Here is a 13,714-nt window from a genome sequence, read left to right as displayed (position 1 = left end):
TGGGATATGGATGTGTCATGAGGACATGGAGTCAGCAGCTGAGGCCGCCAGTATCGTGACTGGAGATTCCGCCATCGTGACAGCTCTTGTGTTCTCGCTCCTCCTGGATCAAATGTAGAAAGATTGTGCTGAAACCTGCTGCACTGTAAAGCAGGGAGGCCAGTGTGCAGGGAGGCCAGTGTGCGGGGAGGCCAGTGTGCGGGGAGGCCAGTGTGCGGGGAGGCCAGTGTGCGGGGAGGCCAGTGTGCGGGGAGGCCAGTGTGCGGGGAGGCCAGTGTGCGGGGAGGCCAGTGTGCGGGGAGGCCAGTGTGCAGGGAGGCCAGTGTGCAGGGAGGCCGCACCAGACTCTGATTCTCCACCTATAATTCCCAAATGTCTGCGCCAGTGATTCTGGAGTATAAAATAATTTTAAAGGGGTTTTCATCTCCTTTTAAGGTGAGATGTCTGAGAGACTCTCCAGGTGTCGGGTTTTCTCCTGGGGGGCAGATCGGTTAGCAGTTAGGATTCTTCTTCACCTCCCCGTGCAGGACTAAGAGGCACTGCCTCCTTTATTACGGGTTTTTCCCGCACAGAGGATCTCCGACTGCCCGGCCGTGGCGGGAAATGCAACCTGGGACGGTGTTAAATTCCCTTAAGTGGGCAACTCCGCTCCGGCCCCTTTGTTCTCACATGTGGGGTCCCCGAGTAAAGGGATGATATAATGTAGAAAACTCCTTTTTAAAGGGAACCTGTGACATCTGATTTGTGGATGGCGCGGGATGGAGCAGGAGGAGCAGAGTGATGTAGGGATTGTGGGAAAAGGTTCAGTGGAACTTGCGTTTTTATTCATTGAAATCCCTGTTTTGTGTTTGAGAAGTCCAGTGGGCGGTCCTACCAGTGATTGACAGGCCTTCTGGTAGGATGCTGCATGCGGAGAGCTGTCAAGTAGGACCGCCCAGTGGACTTATTCATTGAAATCCCTGGTGTTTTTTATGAGTCCAGTAGGCGGTCCTACTCGGTGATTGACAGCTATTTGCATACAGTGTCCTTTTCGAAGGGCTGTCAATCACTGGTAGGACCACCTAAACCCAAAACTGTAGTTGGGGAGCTGTAATCTGCCCACTCAGTAGTTCTGTAAGAAGTATCTCTGTCCCCCTGCGATTTCCTTTCCAGTCGTTGATGCCACAGCTGTGGTTGATGGAGAAACTCTGCCTCCGAAAAAGTGGCTTAAAGCGCCCCCTAACTCATGATGGTGGCAGTGTTTTGTGTGCTATGAGCCAGGTCTTTGCTCCACTATTGCTGTCCTTGGCAAACCTGGTTACAAGCTCACTTTTGCTGTTGCGGCCCCTTGACCCCCCTTTTCTCTGTTGCGGCCTCTTGGGCCCCCACTTCGCTGTTGCGGCCTCTTGGGCCCCCTCCCCCTCGCTGTTGCGCCTCTTGCTGGCGATGCATGTCCGAGCCTTCAGCTGTTACTCTGGTGTTTCTCGGTTCTCCTCCCGCTCGTTCTCACACCCAGATCCTACAATCCAACCTTAAGAGTCAAGTGAGCCGAGGACACTTCACCTTTTGTCGGCTTTGAGGCTTTTGATCCCCGAGCCATAGGAAAAACCGGTTCACCTTCAGCGTTGTCTTCTTGTTAATTTCCACCATGTTCTGCCAGTGAAGAGGTTTTCTGACTCCCCAATCAGCAGAAGGAAGGAGTTGCTCCTCACGAAAGCTGGTGGCTGGACCTGGAGCACCCTCCATCTATAGGATACTGAGCACCACATCCCCTGCATAGACACAGAGATAACGTTCTGTCTGAGGCCACCACTAGGGGGCGCCTGTTGCATTCTGTTCACGGGTCTTGATTCTCTTGTTGGGGTAGGTTATCGATCTCAGTCCATCAAGGTTCCGACGCTCACGAACTCCACCGAAGGGTCCACCACTCGTTTGTTTCTGGAGATGTAAGGGTCCTGCAGCTCAAGAAGAAAAAATGTGTAAGACCTGGTCATCATGAGAACTTCTTCGACCTGAGGGAGACCACCCATATGGGCAACGTTCGTGGTTGACATCAGTGTATAAAGCTCTGATGATTGGAGTCCGTGTCCTTGATGGTCGGTGCAATAAGGGGAGGAAGTGAATGGTCAGTTCTTCAAGTTTCTTTGTTGGAAGAAGGTAAAATAAGCCAGTTGTAAAGGCCGAGAGACTGACAAAACCCGAACCGTGAGGGCTGGACAGATGTGTCAGAGGCATCTCCAAAACAGAAGGTCTTGTCAGGGGGTCCCTGGATTTCTGGCGGCTCTTGTGTAAGGGTAGGGGATGCCCAGTGTTTGACTTTTGTGGAAAGAGCGTGTCTGGTGGCTCTTGTGGAGGAGGGATGTGGGGGTACCAGGTGTCTGGCAGGTCTCGTGAAAGATCAGGAGGGTACAAGGTTTGTCTGCTCCTGTGGGAGATATGGGGGTACTGGGTGCAGGTGACTCCTGGGGGGGGGGGCAGGTGTTTGACCTCTCCTGTGGAAGATATGGAGGGGTACCGGGTGCAGGTAGCTGCTGTGCAAGATGGTGAGGGGGGTACCAGTTGTCTGGCTGCTCCTGTGGAATGAGGGAGGGGCAACCAGGTGTCTGGTGGCTCCTGCGGAAGATAGGAGGGTGTCTGGTGGCTCCTTGGGGGAGGTGGGGTACCAGGTGACCAGCGACACCTGTGGAAGGGGGGGGTGGTACCAGGTGTCCATGCAGCTGGTGTTGTGCATGGTTCCTATTAGAATGGGGGTCCGCACATGACACCGGTGTCGCTCTGTAGGCAGCCCCTCTCACCTTCTGATGTGGAGCGTAAGCCGGTGGATGTGGCTCGTTATACGACCATTGCTTATATAAGGAGAACCCCTTATTTCCAGATGATTCGAGGTTACTGGTCGATCAGCAGTAAAGCTTGTACCTGGATAACGGTGGGTTCTCTCAGTGTCTTGAGTCGTCTTGACCTATGGAGCCACCAGTTCTTGGTGTCTTGTCCGGCTCTCTGAGCACGATTTTATTATTGAGGATCTGGGATTGAACCTCCTAACCCGAGTCTGTCATCCAGCAAGTGGTTGAGGTTTACAAGGACAAATCCTCCTCTCCTCCAGATCCGGTGAACCATTAAGTCTCCGCTCGTTACCTGGAGGCCGTCATCTGCTTCTGTTGACTGATCTGCTTGTGAATTGTCTACAGCTCACTGACATCCCAGTACCCGTGAAATCCTAGAGCAAATATCAGGTTTCCCAATGTTGTTCAGACACCTTCGGTAGATCGGGAGCGTCTCTGACCCTGGTGTTCACATCGCTAACCTGCTTGATGATGGTTTCCAGATTGCGTTTTTTCTAAAACAGAGTAAAATGTTAAGGGTAAAGGTCAATGTTGGTTACGACAAACTTTACATAGTCAATGGTGCAAGCAAATATGAGAAACCTTGTAATATATCTTATCAGAGAAAATATTCAGCCACTTTTTCTCCTCCGGATCTCATCATAGACTATGAAAAGAGACTAAAATCTGTCCGTCAGAAGACAAGACTGCTACACTGAGAGTACAGATTACAGCCGCCTACTGAGGTCTATGGAGAGAGGATCACAGTGAGAGACGCATACTGAAGGTGCAGCTCTGTAGTAAATTTTCTCTCCCCAGCACTGGATTCACAGTTGCACTGCTCAGTACTTCTGTTTAATGTCCTCCAGAGCTGTATTCACAGCTACACTTGTCGGTACTGCTGTATTATGTTCTCCATGTTGCTGAACATGTGCTAAATAGACGGGAGAGCAGGAATAGCGATCATCTGTGTATAGGAAACGACATGACAACTAGTGTACACCCACAGGCTCAGAGACAGATGATAATTTAAAAGACTGCCGAAGGGAAAACCGGTGAAAAAATATTAGGTACAAGACCTATAATGGCCAGATATATCATGTACACACAAGGCAGTTTGTTCATTGCCCGCACTTGCACTCAGCTGCTATCAGTTATTAATGGTCATCTGAGGGAGGTTCTGTCGTACTGAGTGCACTTGGGCAAATCATCAAAATCCACTGCTGGCAGCTCCTTTACCAGTTGCCAACCAATGTTCTCCTAGTTGTGAGCAATGGGAGACAAGTCTGGAGAAGCTGCAGGCCATGGTAGCACTTTTAGGCCCCACAGGCTACTCAAAGTAGCACGAGCAATGTGTGGCCAGGCATAGGCATTGTTTTGTTGAAAAGCAGCTAATGGGACAATTTTGGACAAATGGCCGCACCACTGGTTCTACCACATCAATGTAAGGCCGAGTTATTTTACCTGTAATGAAGACTAAAGTAACTGGGTCCCAGTTACTGAACATTATTCCACCTCCCACCATAATTACGGGAGAAGGACTGGTGGGACGTTCCCTCATGAAGGCCTCTTCATGGTCTCCAGATGAAGACTGGAGGTTGACATGGAGATCTGTCCTGTTCAGAGACGAGTCTTGGACGCAATGAAAGCCAAGGATTAGTCTGGAGACAGCATGGGTGATACCACGAAGAGGCCTTCACAAGTGAATGTAAAAGCATCCCATGATCTGTTTTCCAACATGTCAACACAAAGCCCCTTCTTGCTCGTACTAGTATGACCTGCTACCCAGGCCTACAACGTCTCCAGACTTGTCCCCCATCAAGCACATCTCAGATGTCATTGGTTGATAATTATCTAGGTAGCTGCCAGCAGCGGATCTTGATGATTTCCCCAAGTACATTTACCAGCAGAACCTTCCTCAGATGACCATTTAATGACAACTGTAAGTGCGGACACAATCAGCCATGCACAAAAAGATGTCAGGCTTCACATCTGGTTACAGATCTCATAACTGTTGATGTTTCTAAATAAAGGTGAGCAAATAAATTCACAGGACCCTGGTCCAGAGGCCACATCCATGATCTGTGGCTGCCGGACAGGAGCGTTGAGAACCTACTCCTACCTGTCAGCTTCTCCGGTGCTTCTACTTAGGAGGCTCCCCGCCGGCGGCCAGTGGACTAGGGGTCTTCGAATCGATATGTTAGTCCTCCCCTAGGCTGGTCATCAGGGAGTCATGAGTTAGTAGACCAGAGAGGAAAGTGGATATAAAGGAGGTCTTTCTCTGGTGGCCCCGTCTCGTCCTGCGTTGAACAGGCAGCGTGTAGATTTGACTAGGCACGGTGTAATACTTCGCTCCTCCTGTGGCGTCACTGCAGGGAATTTGACCACTTCATGTTGATCCCACCGATCACACTTGATTGCTGCGGGATACTATGCGCTGAATGTATTGTCAAGGGAAAGTTGGGGAAATTCGAGGTGGAGGAAACCCGACAAACTCCTCTTGGCGGTTGTGCAGTAAGGAGGCAAGTGGAGACCACTGTTCTGGTGGGGAAAGGGGGGTCCCATTATACAGTTAGCAATATGGTGAAGTGATTGAGGCCTTGCCCGTTTTTATAAGATGTGGATGGTAAACCAGCTCCCCCGTCCGCCCCAAGTGTGGAGGCCACTTCTCGCCTTCTCCTAGGACTTGGCAGGTGTCATGTAGAAACTATTAATCCCAGTGACGCCCTCAAGTCTGCGGGGCCTGAAACATGGAACTCGTCTAGCTGGTTCCTCTCCCCAGACCGGAGGGTGAGGACGGCCCCAGGAATATGAAGAGCTCCAGCCCGGCTCCGGCGGTGAATTCTGTCCACATCCCTGTTTATCCTAAGCATCGGGATGGATCGCAGCAATAAGACCGATCAGCCCTATGTATCCATGGCTGGCAAACTTCGAAAATATATATATATATTTTTTTTTTCAATCGGAAAATTGGAAAATGAAGCAATTTTGCAAGTCGTTCAGATCACGAGTAAAAAAAACAAAAAATTTTGATTCTAGTACGATTCTACACTCGGAACAATTTTTTTTATTTCTAGGATGAGGATCAGACTTCATAAAAGGGTTTGTTTTGTAGTCTGTCGCTATGGATACTCTTTGCTCTGCACAGGAGCTGTAGACACTGCCTATTTTTAATGAAGACTGTAATAAGAAGAAAATATTGGGTAGCTAATAAAGGTCTGCTCGTCGGGCCCCACAAGGAGTGGTGGCTCTGTATGGATGACCCAAAGAGGAGTGGTAGCTGTACATGGGCAGCCCCACGAGGAGGAGGGGTGGTGGCAGCTCTGCATGGGCGGCCCCACAAGGAGGGCTGTGGCTGTACATGAGCTGCCCTACAAGGAGAGGTGGGGGGCTGCTCTGCACGGGAGGCCCTGAGGAGTGGCGGCTGTGCACAGGCGGTCCCAAATAGGAGGAGGTTGGCCGGGCAACAGCTCTGCATGGGTGGCTCTGCGAAGGAGGAAGAGAGGTGGAAGCTGTGCACAGGGGCGACCCTGAGAAGGAGGGGGAGGGGCGGCGGCTCTGCACAGGTTGCTCTGCGGAGGAGGGACAGCAGCTGTGCACAGGTGGCTCAGCGCATGAGGATGGACCGTGGCTCTGCATGGGCGGCACTGCGGAGGAGGAGGGATGGCGGCTGTGCACTGGCGGCTCAAGGAGGCGGGACGGCAGCTGTGCACGGGCAGCTCTGCGGAGGAGGAGGGATGGCGGCTCTGCGGAGGAGGAGGGACAGTAGCTGTGCATAGGTGGCTCTGCTCTGGAGGATGGACAGTGGCTTTGCACGGGCGGCTCGAGGAGTAGGGGCTGCGTCTGTGCAAGGGCGTCTCTGCGGAGGAGGAGGGACGGCGGCTGTGCACGGGCGGCTCGAGGAGGAGGGTCGGCAGCTGTGCATGAGCGGCTCAAGGAGGAGGGACGGCAGCTGTGCACGGGCGGCTCGAGGAAGCGGGATGGCACCTGTGCACGGGCGGCTCAAGGAAGAGGGACGGCAGCAGCTGTGCACGGGCGGCTCAAGGAGGAGGGACGGCAGCAGCTGTGCACGGGCGGCTCAAGGAGGAGGGACGGCGGCTCTGCACAGGCGGTTCAAGGAGGAGTGACGGCAGCTGTGCACAGGCGGCTCAAGGAGGAGGGACGGCAGCTGTGCACAGGCGGCTCAAGGAGGAGGGGCGGCAGCTGTGCACGGGCGGCTCAAGGAGGAGGGACGGCAGCTGCGCACGGGCGGCTCAAGGAGGAGGGACGGCAGCTGTGCACGGGCGGCTCAAGGAGGAGGGACGGCAGCTGTGCACGGGCGGCTCAAGGAGGAGGGACGGCAGCTGTGCACGGGCGGCTCAAGGAGGAGGGACGGCAGCTGTGCACGGGCGGCTCAAGGAGGAGGGACGGCAGCTGTGCACGGGCGGCTCAAGGAGGAGGGACGGCAGCTGTGCACGGGCGGCTCAAGGAGGAGGGACGGCAGCTGTGCACGGGCGGCTCAAGGAGGAGGGACGGCAGCTGTGCACGGGCGGCTCAAGGAGGAGGGACGGCGGCGGCTCTGCACGGGCGGCTCAAGGAGGAGGGTTGGCGGCTGTGCAATTTTTTATTTATTTATTTTTTTTAAGTTGTTTTGTAATTTTTTTTGCCTGATTTACCAATATTTGCCCTCGGCTCCAATACAAATGCTGCTTTTCTTTTGGTGTTGGCTGCGTGTTTTCCCTCCAGGTGGGACGGCTCCTTGACAAATGTTTATCCCCCTCTGTCCTCTTTCTCCTGCGGATCTAAACACCATGAGACCTTTCTTTTTTTTGGGGGGGTGGGGGGGGGGGGGCTTTGGGTTTATTTATCCCTACTTTTAATCCCTCATGGAAAACGAAGATCAAGGATCCTCCAGTTACATAAAAAAAGCTTGGAGGGAGGGAGGTGCCTGATCATAATGTCCGAAGTAGAAATTCTTTTCCTAAAGCTGCTTAACTATACTGTGTGCCATCAATGTAATGATCGTGGGGTAAAACCTCTGGGACCCCATTGATCCTAATAATGTTGAGATTGTGGTGCTGCGTCCCTACATCCTGGCCACCGTTTTGGGCAGGGAACTGCAGTTTTGCACCATCAGGCTAAATGGGAATAGCCCTTTTAATCAAAACTGACACCAAGTGTCTCTTACTCTGGAAGACCTGACTATGTAATGCTTCTTTCATCCTGCGGGGGAGCTGCAGGGGAGCTTAAGCCTTGCCGCCAGGCTTCAATTTTTTTTAATTTCCATTTAATTTTTATCTTTCAGATCTGGAATATTAAGCAGATGATTAAGTTAACACAAGAGCACATCGAAGCCCTCCTGGACAAGTTTGGAGGCGAGCACAACCCCCCCTCAATATACGTGGAAGTAAGTTCAGCAGCATCGACTTTTTGGGTTACTGTATTTTTTAATGTTCTGTGTGGGGGTCTTGTCAGTGGGGCTTGTCCTATAGATGGACCCCCGCTATGAGCCAGAGCAAGTGACCACTAAGGAGCAGTGACTTATTCTGAGTGATCACCGTGTAATACTGAAAGTTCCCTGTAGTGGCCGCTGCAGGAGAAACGAGCAGCCAGCGCCATCTTCCCTCCAGGACCTATGATGATCGGCGCAGCTGATGGCTTATTAAAGGGAGTGCCAGCAATGAGTCCACACCTATTAAATCTCAATGCTGAACTCGAGAGCAATAGTCTGCAGCATTAGCAAAACTACAGGAGGATTCTGGGAGTTGTAGTGCTACAGACTAGGATATAAGAAAGGTTCTCCCGCTGCCACAGTTTAAGGAGCTATCATTTCATTGTATAACACTTAAGTATCCTTCTTCACTAGTCTAACATTAACCGATAACAGGGAGCAATAGATTGCATTTATCTGCATGGAACACACAGACTGCAAAAGCAGAACCACAAGCCCCGGCGCGCGCTCAACGGCAGGAGCTCCGTCATTAAATCGGACCGGATCCCGGCCATTAAACCTATTTTAATCGCATCGCTTATAAGACTCCTAGCTCCTGTCGGCTTCCCTGAACCGATAAGAGACATAAAATGAATGATAAAAAAAATGAAATTACTTTAAAGGAGTCTGTATATAAAAAATAAATAAATAAATTCTCTATGTATATACACATTTTCCACACACATTAGTGGGACACTGAGGGGTTAAGTGAATTCCTACAGAACATGTCCTCCTCCCCCACCGCTGATCCTTGCTGTCAGATCCAGGATTTATCTCCTGCATTGTGTAAACAGAGGTTGAAATTTGTTATGAACTCTGTTCGGAGTTTCCCAAACATTTGTCTCATCCTTCAACTCTGCGATGTCCCTTGTTTACCGCCATCCTCCGCTCACCTCCCGCCTAGTCCGCTGCGTCACTGCGGGTTAAGGGAAGCTGCTGAGAACCATCACCCGTGTGTACGTGAAGGTCCTCGGCACTGGGGAGACGTGATCTACATGTCTGATAACAGAGAACAACAGCTGCCAATGTGGCTTTATTGTTAAAGGGTCAGATGGCGATCAGCTGTGATCTGAGGGATTGCCTGGCCGTAAGTGTTCAGTTTCCCTGCAGCACCACCACAGGGCAAAGGAAGTATTACACGGCGCTCATTCTCGGGTCCTCCAGGGAGAGCGCTGCCTCTTGTTACTGTCTCCACTCTGACCGCTAATGAGCTGCTTTACCAGACACAACCTGTAGACAGGTGGGGCGCCGTTTCTACACAAAAGCAGCCATGTTTTTTTTCTTTTTGTGGTCACAGAACGTCAGACTAGATATTGATTTTTTTTTTCTCCCCCTCGCAGGCTTATGAGGAGTACACGAGCAAACTGGATGCCCTCCAGCAGAGGGAGCAGCAGTTACTGGAGTCGATGGGGAACGGCGCGGACTCCTCTTCCCTGTCGTCAGAAATGGCTCTGTCATCCGTCCCCTCCACCCTGTCTCTAGCGCCCTCATCTCTCTCCGTCCTACAGAACCCCTCCGACCTCTCCCGGATAAACCCCAAGTCTCCTCAGAAGCCTATCGTCCGAGTCTTCCTACCCAACAAGCAACGCACGGTGGTGAGTGTCCTCCAGAGCGGGCGCTCGTGCTCGCCCTCATCTGCCCATAGACATTGGGGAGTCTGTAACTTTTTATTATGACAGTCCACATCAGAGTTGAACTGAACTTTGATGTGGTCATAAAGCCCCGCAGCAGCTGGAAGTAATCATCTGATGAGTTGGGGCTGCCAGGACCTAAGTCCTGGACTACCCCTCCAACATCTTGTAGTCAGGATATATACTGTAGACCGTGGGTGCTGCGGTGCAGGATACTCCAGTATCTCGGCGGCGGGATCAGACAATCGCGCAGAGCCAGAAGCGCCCCGGCCGGTGGCGTCCCTCGATGTGCGGCAGAAAAAAATGGCCGACCGTGCTCGGCAGCGTGTGACGTCTCGAGGCTTATGGAGCCTTGCTGGGGCAAAATCCAACCAACGCGTTTCAAGGGACTTTGTCCCTCTTTGTCAGGGCTACCGCCCCTTACTGCCGCTTGCTAGATATAAGCTAGCCGACCCTAGTCCCTGCCCTATTAACACCTAATGTGCCGGACAAAGACTACTTGCGGCCATATTTAAATAGATAACATTGCAAGATGTCTGCTCGTCTACTGATGAGCCGTCCACCGCCATCACACCATAGGCCACCTGCATTAGCCTCAGCCAGAGTGAAATGCTGGCATTATGTGTAGACTTAGAAGGACTGAGATTAAGGAAAATCTCCCCCTCTCTGGTTTTGGGAAACGAGCTGTACGCCACAAAAGTAGACATTCCTCCAGGACTGGTTGTGTTTGTCCTTGAAATGTCGTGAAAGAGGGGGTCCTACAAACCCTTTTTGAATATTTTTAAAATGCTCCATAAGACGTCGTTTTGTGCGGCCTATGTATAGTTTCTGGCATGGGCGCTGAATTAGATCAATGACCCCTGTAGAGAAGCAGGATATATTACCTTTAATACTGAATACCTTAATTCCGTCTGAGTCAGAAATTGTTAGTTGACAAATTTTTTTAAAAGAGGTGTATAAACATCCAAAACACCCTCCACATGGGGAAAAACCTACACTTGGTTGGTCAGAGGTTTTTAAACAACCATGTGTCAACTGTAGGGGCAATGGGATTGCCCTATCATTATTATTATTTATCATTATTAATATTTAATTATCTTTTGTATTATTATTTAATTATCATTATTATTCATCATATCATTGTTTAATCATCATTATTATTTAATTTATTATTTTATTATTATTTATAATTAGTATTATTATTAAATTATCATTATTATTTAGCATTATCATTGTTTAATTATCATTATTATTATTATCATTTATCATTATTATTAATTAATCATTTATCATTATTTATCTTTATTATTATTATTATTTATCATTATTTAGATATCATCATTATTATTTAATTATCATTATTTTATTATTATGTTATCATTATTATTTAATTATATATATTTTTTCTCTTTTTTTTTTTTTTAACCGTTTCAGGTGCCGGCCCGATGTGGAGTGACAGTACGGGACAGTCTAAAGAAAGCGCTGATGATGCGAGGTCTGATCCCAGAATGCTGTGCGGTGTACCGGGTGCAGGACGGGTGAGCGGCTCCGGTCCTATAACCCTGCAGTGACCCGAATGTCACTGACTCTCCTTAATGATTGTGAACATCGTGTTTTTCCGTGAATCAACAGTAAAGTGCTGGGCTGCTTTTTTTCCCCCTTTTTAGTTGTTTTTAGTTTAACTTACAAAAAAAAACAAAAAAACATATATTTCCTGTTGTGTGTTTAAGATATAATTTTGATTGTCTATTATCTGTCTATTGTCATAATTGTATTTTTAAAATATACATTTATTTTTTTTATTTGTGAACAATATTCGACAATATATAAAAAAAAAAAGTATATATAATTTTCTTAAATTTTCATGTATATATTATATATTGTTGATATCCTTTTTTTTCTAAATATACTTTTTAAATCTCAAAATATTTAATATAAAAATTGTGAATTGGATTTTCAAATCTTTACAAAATATATAATATATTACACACAAGTTGTCTTCTCATGTAAAACGGGAGGGTAACTATTTACTCCACCTTTTTACGAGTAGATATATAAAAAAAAAAAAAAGTGAGAATTTTTTTTTTTTATATTTAATGCGTGTATATTTATTTTGCTGTCTAAAGTTATTTTTTACTTTGTACTTTTTAGTTACTGTATATAACTTTTCTTACTTTGTAATACTTTATTTTAGAAATATTTTATATTGTACTTTTTATATACAATATACACAGGAAGTACGAAATAAAATATTTGTAAATGTAAAGAGTATACACTACAGAGAGCAAGCCAAACCAATCAGCGACGGGCACAGTCAGGCCGAGAATTAGTCCGTCCAGTCAGTGCCCGGCGCCCGCTCCATACCCCCCTCAACTCAGCGCTCACACAGGGTTAATGGCAGCGTTAACGGACCGCGTTATGCCGCGGTGTAAAGCACTCCATTACCGCTGCTATTAACCCTGTGTGACCAACTTTTTACTATTGATGCTGCTTATGCAGCATCAATAGTAAAAAAATCTAATGTTAAAAATAATTAAAAAAAACAAAAAAACTGCTATTCTCACCTTCCGTTGTCCGCCAATGTGCGCCCGGCTGCCGCCAGCTTCCGTTCCCAGAGATGCATTGCGAAATTACCCAGAAGACTTAGCGGTCTCCCGAGACCACTAAGTCATCTGGGTAATTTCGCAATGCATCTCTGGGAACAGAAGCTGGCAGCAGTGCGCGCATCGGGACAGCTTCGCTGGACGACGGATGGTCAGTATATAACCATTTTTTATTTTTATTTTATTTTTTTAACAGGGATAGGGTGCCCACACTGCTATATATTACGTGGCCAGTGCTATATACTGTGTGGCCAGTGCTATATACTGTGTGGCCAGTGTTATATACTGCGTGGCCAGTGTTATATACTGCGTGGCCAGTGTTATATACTGCGTGGCCAGTGCTATATACTGCGTGGCCAGTGTTATACAGGTCCTTCTCAAAAAATTAGCATATAGTGTTAAATTTCATTATTTACCATAATGTAATGATTACAATTAAACTTTCATATATTATAGATTCATTATCCACCAACTGAAATTTGTCAGGTCTTTTATTGTTTTAATACTGATGATTTTGGCCTACAACTCCTGATAACCCAAAAAACCTGTCTCAATAAATTAGCATATCAAGAAAAGGTTCTCTAAACGACCTATTACCCTAATCTTCTGAATCAACTAATTAACTCTAAACACATGCAAAAGATACCTGAGGCTTTTAAAAACTCCCTGCCTGGTTCATTACTCAAAACCCCCATCATGGGTAAGACTAGCGACCTGACAGATGTCAAGAAGGCCATCATTGACACCCTCAAGCAAGAGGGTAAGACCCAGAAAGAAATTTCTCAACAAATAGGCTGTTCCCAGAGTGCTGTATCAAGGCACCTCAATGGTAAGTCTGTTGGAAGGAAACAATGTGGCAGAAAACGCTGTACAACGAGAAGAGGTGACCGGACCCTGAGGAAGATTGTGGAGAAGGACCGATTCCAGACCTTGGGGAACCTGAGGAAGCAGTGGACTGAGTCTGGTGTGGAAACATCCAGAGCCACCGTGCACAGGCGTGTGCAGGAAATGGGCTACAGGTGCCGCATTCCCCAGGTAAACAGCGGCAGAAGCGCCTGACCTGGGCTACAGAGAAGCAGCACTGGACTGTTGCTAAGTGGTCCCAAGTACTTTTTTCTGATGAAAGCAAATTTTGCATGTCATTCGGAAATCAAGGTGCCAGAGTCTGGAGGAAGACTGGGGAGAAGGAAATGCCAAAATGCCTGAAGT

The 13,714-nt window shown here is 48.3% G+C and overlaps 1 protein-coding gene across 2 annotated transcripts in view; it reads left to right on the top strand.

The window, feature by feature from the left end:
* BRAF (B-Raf proto-oncogene, serine/threonine kinase) overlaps positions 1-13,714 on the top strand; it is a 33,090-nt gene that overhangs the window by 652 nt on the left and 18,724 nt on the right. For both annotated transcript variants that reach the window (XM_077266711.1, XM_077266710.1), the window contains exons 2-4: positions 8,086-8,187; positions 9,612-9,866; positions 11,337-11,440. In XM_077266711.1, coding sequence (XP_077122826.1) covers positions 8,086-8,187; positions 9,612-9,866; positions 11,337-11,440 — 461 coding nt within the window. The remainder of the gene's footprint in view (positions 1-8,085; positions 8,188-9,611; positions 9,867-11,336; positions 11,441-13,714) is intronic.

The sequence above is a fragment of the Ranitomeya variabilis genome, chromosome 5 (genome assembly GCF_051348905.1).
Source record: "Ranitomeya variabilis isolate aRanVar5 chromosome 5, aRanVar5.hap1, whole genome shotgun sequence".
Classification (NCBI taxonomy): domain Eukaryota; kingdom Metazoa; phylum Chordata; class Amphibia; order Anura; family Dendrobatidae; genus Ranitomeya; species Ranitomeya variabilis.
Note: the sequence above shows the minus strand (reverse complement) of the source record. Positions and strands in the feature narration are given on the sequence as shown.